The following is a 7,222-nucleotide window of genomic DNA, read 5'->3' as shown; positions in this document are numbered from 1 at the left end:
TTTGAGATGAGCACTTTCGATTTTTGAAAAATTATTATTGATTTTGATTAACATTTCAAGATTAATCAGTTCTATCATCTGTTCACTTATTTTATTTTAAAATTTTATATTTTTTTATTGTATTAATTTATAAAATATTAACAATTAAAAATCTACCGGGCTTTTAAGTAAAATGTTTCTTCTGATGCCCTATTTTTTGAAACACGGGTTCAAATATATTAAAACTGTATAATTATATACCATTTCATTTAGAAAATGACTTTCCAAATTAGTTTTTAGTAAGTTTATCTTGAGAATTTGTTGTTTAATCGAATGGGTGAATGATTAATAGAAAGAATTACTTCATAAAATAGGTAGTTAAGGGTCTTCTTTGTCCCATTTCCAATTTTAACTTTCTATTTCAAACCCTTGAAAGCAAAAATTTACTCCACCACCCAATAAAATAAAAAGAAGAAATAAAAAGGACAGACGACTTGGGGCTGTTTTGATGAAGTGAATGCGACCAAAAAAGCACCTCTTTGGTCCCCTCTCCTTCTCTTCCACATTCCTTGTTCCGCCTACAAATATGGGAAACCTTCCTAAGCTTTCTTCCACCTTCTTCTTCCACCTTCTTCTTCCTCTCCTCTTCCTCTTCCTTTTCCTCCTTCAAACTTGCTGACTTTTCATACTTTATTCTTCATCATCTTTGACATTTACAATACAGATCTCTCTTCTTCATTCAATACATACATTCAACACCAAAATAGAAGATTAATAATATTGCTTCTGGTTAACCGTAAATCTTAGTTTATCAGGTAATCTTTTTTTATGTGTTTTCCAATTGAAATTGATTTTTCTTCCCCTTTTTTGTTTTTATTTTCCTTTTTTTGTATCTTTACAGCTTGATAGCTTAAGCAGAGGGAAACACCTGTAGCTTTACGTGTGTATCTCTCTTTCTGTGTGCATTCATTTGGGAATATGTTTGATGGGTTTTTATTTATTTATTATATTTTTTGCTCAAGACAGCATGGTATTTTATGGCCTCTGTTTTATAGTTTTTATTTTGGCTTCTTAGTTATCCATTGGGATCTTGGTATCATATGCATTTCTGTTTCATCCCTAATTTGGTTACTCCATGATCTACTTCTGTTAGGTGAAATAATTTGATCCTGGTTTTTTTTTTGAGGTAACATGGTGTTTCAGGGAATGCATAATTTTTTTCATGTGGATTTTTAGTCTGATTTGTGATTTTTTCTTGGTCAGGTTAAATCTATCTTTTATAGAAGGAAAACTTAAATCTATGGTGAGTGTATTAGTCTTGATCTGCACTTCAGTTTAGAGTATAAATTTGGCTTCTATTGTTGTGATCTTTTCTTGATCTCTCCTGTGTTCAGGGAGAAGCTCCAGCTTTCTTTGCTGATAGTCTCCTGGAAGATTTTCCAAATGGGGTTGAATTGAAATCAAAGGGCTACAAAACAGCTATTTGTATCGGCTCTAAAATTGTATGATGATTCAACATACTGATTTGATATTCTTCTGTGATGTGCATTCTTTCCAATTTTATATACCTAAATGACTGTATTCAATGAATGAATGTTCTGCCTTCCTATTTTCACCAGTATGTGATTGGTGGGGCTAATCATGAATCGACAGCGGTCATTGGAGTTCAAATCTTTGACAAATCTAGTGGGGAATGGTGAGTTTCGGTATATCTAGCATGTTTTGGAACCATTGTGGTTATTCTGTAGCTTTTAGGCAAGATGAACAAAAACTGGATTAAATTGCAGGATAAACCCCACTGTATTGGGTACTAAACCCAAGATGTCAAATGGCCACTCAGCCATGCTTTTAAATGGTGATCGTATATTGGTCATTAAGGGCAATTCCAAGTCTGATGGATGCTTTTGGTTTCTTGAGGTTGGTTAATTTATGTCTTTTAGATATGCAAACGTTTTTATTCTTTCTGTTAAACCTTGAAGTCTAGATCTCTTTCTGAATCTGTGTTGATTTCTCAGATCAGCATTCCTTCAAAAATTTTAATTGGAATGCCGGTGGGCAGATCCGGTGGAGTTGCCTGTTTGTATTTATTCATCCTTATTAGAAAAAAGTCAAAAATGTGATGATTGAGACACTTAACTGTTTGAATAATATTCGATACCCTTGAATGAGTTAATTTGCAGCCACTCACTTTTTCATGTTATGCTAAAAATTGTTACCTACTTTTGTAGGTGGGCACCCCATTTATAAGAGAACAGGAAAAGACACATGGGAATGAGGTGGTTGCCTGGAGTAAGGGAGTTTTAGGGAATGTTGAGAAGCCTATTGTCATTAGTGGCCCTTCTGGAGTGGGGAAGGGTACCTTGATATCTGAACTAATGAAAGAGTTCCCATCAATGTTTGGATTTTCTGTGAGCCACACAACCCGGGCACCAAGAGAAAAAGAGCAGAATGGGTTTCATTACCATTTCAGTGACCGCAGTGTAATGGAGAGAGAGATAAAGGATGGGAAATTCCTGGAGTTTGCTTCTGTTCATGGTAATCTTTATGGAACCAGTGTTGAAGCAGTTGAGGTGGTTGCTGATGCTGGCAAGGTATGGTCGCTTCATGTTATCAATTCTTAATTCATAATATTGGTATTATTATTTCCAACATATTGGACCATTGGTGCATAACTGAAATTGTTAATTTGCACCCGGGAATAGGTCATCTTTAAGAAGTTTTATACTCCTTTTCTTTAAAAAATAATAACACTATATTATTTTGGGGAGTTCAAAACAATTTCTTTGATTCCAACTTTCAAATTTTTTTTTTTTTTTAAAAATCATTTTTAAGTATAAAAAAAATGAGATTAAATTTCTCTTCATGTAGTTTTGTTATATGGTAATTTATATGAAACATCAGAAATTCACCACAAAAATTTGAAGTTTGGATTGTTGTACTCTGAACCCAATCCTTTAGACTCAAAGGGAGTGACGTTTAAAACCCTTTTTGATCATCAAAGAAGTACATTCTCTGGAGAATGGATCCCTATCTCTTTGTTATGTTCTGATGAAAAATCTCTGACATTGTAAAGAAAATGAACTTTGGACTTAAGTCGGTCCGAAAGCCTAGTTCATTTAGTGAAAACTGAAAGACCATATAAGGAGACTACAGCCCATTTTCTTAACTACCGGGGGACACTTCAGCACCGTACTGTAACACCAGTACACCACCACACATTTAGGACCGAACCTTGGAGCATGATAACATAACATCTGGATAACATTGGGAACCACAACAAAGATGGATCTGACTTTAATACCACGTTAAAAACTATGGATCTCTGATCTTACTAAACTCCAAAAATTAGCTCAGGAGCTGAAGATTTTCCAAGATTATATAAGGAGACTAGTCAATTCCTTTACTGCATGTGTCATATTTTTACAGACATTGTGTAAATTTGACAAATTAAGGACTAAACACTAATTAACTTTGGACACTGATAGATCTCTAAGCCAAAGAGATCCACATCTATGACGAGTGATACTTTTTACATAGACCACGCCAGTCTGCCTTCTGCACTATAATACTGGACAAAAGACGAGAACCCTCACTATAGATTCCCCATCACATGTTCAGGACAAGTTAAGCTCCTCAACCTTGCATAGAGGTAAGTCTATCTTTCTTGTTCAAGGTTTGAAATCAAAGTTTCATTAATCTTTAAAATCTAGCTTCGATCAACTCAAGAAAGAAATTTGTTGCTGGTTTGGTAGAATCCAAGGTTTTTTTTACGTGTCTTCTACCTCCAGCCTGCCTTCCAATTCCCTGCTTCCCACCCCAATCAAAAGATAAAAGAAAAAAAACTTACAAAAAATGAAGATCTGGATTTTAGTAGTAATAAGTTTGAACGGACTATTGAGTCTTGCATGGACTAGTTAATGGCATCACACATGGGCCAAATTGTGCATTAGCATATTTATAGATCCTTCTATTGCAAATTTGTCAAGCCTTCTATTTTTGTGTGATTGTGCAGAGATGCATCCTTGATATTGATGTTCAAGGTGCAAGGTCTGTGAGGGCTAGCTCTCTTGATGCTATTTTCATTTTTATTTCCCCACCATCATTTGAAGAGCTTGAGAAGCGCCTTCGTGCAAGGTAGGCTAATTGAGAATGTTCAGTATTTTCATATTGCCTGGTTCAATTGGTTATTAAATTATTGTCAATCTGTTGAACAGAGCAACTGAGACTGAAGAGCAAATCCAAAAGCGTCTCCGAAATGCTAGGGCGGAACTCGAACAAGGAAAATCATCAGGTCTCTTTGATCATATTTTGGTGAACGATGTCCTAGAAAGTTGTTATGAGAATCTTAAGGTAATCTTTGCTCCTCTCATTGTAATATTTTTTAGAGTTTTAATGGTTTTAGTTATAATGTTTCTTGTTTATCTATATGTCCAGTGGTCAAGTAATGCTATAAACAAGATGTGTATAAATTGCATTTAGTGACACTACATGATGTAACTTTCTATTTATGTAGAACATCTTGGGTCTCACTGAAGGTGTGAAGACTGCTTGTATAACATGTAAGCTAAGACGGCATAGCTTGTCCCACGGTTCTTACCTTGTTTCTATCAGGCAATTGTATGCTATATTGGTTTGATGAACTTCTCTTGAATGCAGATCCAGAATCAGTCAACCTGTCTGTCGAACATTTAGTCTCAAAGATTGATCAGAAGATTTTAATTAACTGTGGTGCTGCAGAATGTCAAAAGGCATCAGATAACATGTATGTGATTTGCCTAATCCATTTCTTTTGTGTACACAGTCCATATTGGATTGACATCTGACACCTCTGATGCAGGTATGTTCTGGACTTATCTTTGCTCAAAGGAGGAGCCCCAGGACGGACACGAGGACTAAATCTATTTGTCTCCAATCCTTCCACTGATAGAGTAAATGGCGACAATCAGCTGAGCTAACCTACCACCTCTGGTTTCAATAATCGTTTTTCACTTCTTACATCTCTATAGGGGTCGAGCCCTTGAAGAGAACCACAATTTGACTACGTGATAGCTTACTTGGATAGTTTGAACTATTTAGTTCCTAATACAGCGATTATACAGGAAATGATTTTTAATTGATGGGGAAATTGTAGTTTAGCAGCCTGAACTATTGAAAGCCTAAGATATGCAACTGTTCTACCCAAGGATTACATAGATTAAGAATGAGTATGTTGGATATAATTCTTTCAGCTTTTTCTCTAGCTTATTCATATATCTTTTTTTCTTCTCAACACTCATTGCTTCTCTTATTTATTTCATTTGTTTCCCGTGCATTCCCAGGGGGGGGGGGGATAGAATTAGATATGTTTGCTAGCTCTAAATTCTTCACTCTTAAGTAAAACATTTCATTTAGGTGCAGGGCAGTTGGATTGTACTCAATGCATCCCCTTTAATTTTCTCCTTCGTGGAATTTGATGTACCATGGGGTTAAATTCCGTCAATGACATAGATTGAACCTTCCCTTTCCAATAACACTATCATTTGGATCTTTCGGATATTAAAGTTGTTAATCTATCTATTTCAAATTTCATGCAATTTAGTGTTGCTTACCATTTATTAGTTGGTAGTAGTAAGGACCAAAGTAATTATTTTTAATGCAGAAGTTTAGACTGTTGCAAACAAAAAATATTCAGGCAGAGTACAAATCTTGGCTTTGATATCATTGCTAGGAAAACATAAAAGAAAAGAACACATAATTAAACGTGGTTCGGATTAGAGTGATTAGAACAATTATCTTTATATTTTAACTAGGGTGGGCATGTTACAATATTGAAAGATTCGGTTTGGTATTTTTGGATTATGGTTTTAAAATATACTATATCATTACCATATCAAATTAATTTGGTATTGTCGGTATTTTAAAGTTTGGTTTGGATATCTTTTGATACGATTAATTGGTAACACCATAGTTTGGTCAACTTCAACTTACATATATTCGTACAATAAAGAATTATGACTTTGGATTTTCAAGAAACGTTTCAATTATATTATACTAATATTAATCTTACTCATGTAAAAATATTCAAAATAAAGTACAAACAATTCTCTTTGTTAATCAATCACAAAAAAATAATATTTAAATTAAGATAGAGTAATCAAAATTTCAACATCTAAATAATTAATTGCTATTTTATATATTTGCTATTATTATTGATACCGAATATCATACCGAAATCAAAAAATTTAACACCATAATTTGGATATTATGGTATTTGATATGCATAAAAGTTTGATATTCGGGATGATGTTTGGTATTCATAAAAAAATGGGAAAAGGTATAAATCCCCCCTTGAATTTGTCTCGAAAGTCAGTTATCACGCTTAAACTATTATGACGATCTATCACATCTTTACTATTTAAAAGTGAATTTATTTACCTCCTAAAATTGATGTGACAAAATAATAAAAATAAATAACAAAAATGTGTGCACCAAAAAAATTAAAGTAAAACAAATAATTAAAATCATCCTTACACTCCGCCCCCCACCCCCACATGTCTTCTTCTTCAAACTCCATCCTCCTCTTCTTCTTCATTCTTTATTTTTAATCAACCTCAAAGAACAATTTTCTTTATTCTCAATTAGGTTAATTTTTAGTAAGATTAATCCAAATAATAATAATAATAATAATAATAATAGTTATAGTATTAGTAAAGTAACAGTAATAGTAATAATAATAACAATAACACTAATAGTAATAGTAATAGTAATAATAATAATAGTAATAGTAATAATAATAGTAATAGTAATAATAATTGTAGTAGTAATAATACTAATAATAATAGTAGTAGTAATAATAGCAGTAGTAATAATACTACTAATAATAGCAGCAGTAGTAATAATAATAATAATAATAATAATAATAATAATAATAATAATAATAATAATAATAATAATAATAATAATAATAATAATACTAATAATAATAACAACAGTAATAACAATAACAGTAATAATAATAATACTAATACTAATAATAGTAATGTAACACCCCCTAAATTTTTTTCCTAAAATTTAGACCCTCTTATGTATGTGTAGGATTGAACTCGAGTATTGTGGAGTATATACACATGAGTTAGGATCAATTCCTAAGTAATTGAAGTGTGTTAGATGTGTTTAGGGGTCATAAGGGATCTCTAACACCAAGTCGAGTCCAAAGAACTCCAATCGATTAAGTTTTCGGGTGAGTTAGTATTAGGGTCAACTT

At 32.9% G+C, this 7,222-nt stretch overlaps 1 protein-coding gene across 1 annotated transcript; it reads left to right on the top strand.

The window, feature by feature from the left end:
- Positions 1-474: 474 nt before the first annotated feature.
- LOC129870527 (guanylate kinase 2-like) lies at positions 475-5,198 on the top strand. The gene is made up of 11 exons (XM_055945339.1): positions 475-794; positions 1,243-1,282; positions 1,374-1,481; positions 1,599-1,675; positions 1,767-1,896; positions 2,208-2,570; positions 3,992-4,113; positions 4,194-4,329; positions 4,493-4,538; positions 4,636-4,741; positions 4,817-5,198. Exons 2-11 carry the CDS (start codon positions 1,280-1,282, stop codon positions 4,932-4,934), a joined length of 1,209 nt encoding a protein of 402 aa, XP_055801314.1. The 5' UTR covers positions 475-794; positions 1,243-1,279; the 3' UTR covers positions 4,935-5,198.
- Positions 5,199-7,222: the final 2,024 nt, after the last annotated feature.

Source organism: Solanum dulcamara, chromosome 10, assembly GCF_947179165.1.
Source record: "Solanum dulcamara chromosome 10, daSolDulc1.2, whole genome shotgun sequence".
Taxonomy (NCBI): Eukaryota; Viridiplantae; Streptophyta; class Magnoliopsida; order Solanales; family Solanaceae; genus Solanum; species Solanum dulcamara.
The sequence above is the reverse complement of the archived record's forward strand: the minus strand, read 5'-3'. Positions and strand labels throughout refer to the sequence as shown.

Bases quoted from the DNA above. Each gene is read 5' to 3' on its own strand.
- LOC129870527 (XM_055945339.1), top strand. The intron at 4,114-4,193 runs GTAGGCTAATTG...TCTGTTGAACAG, and splicing joins GAGAAGCGCCTTCGTGCAAG to AGCAACTGAGACTGAAGAGC. The intron at 4,539-4,635 runs GTAAGCTAAGAC...TCTTGAATGCAG, and splicing joins GAAGACTGCTTGTATAACAT to ATCCAGAATCAGTCAACCTG.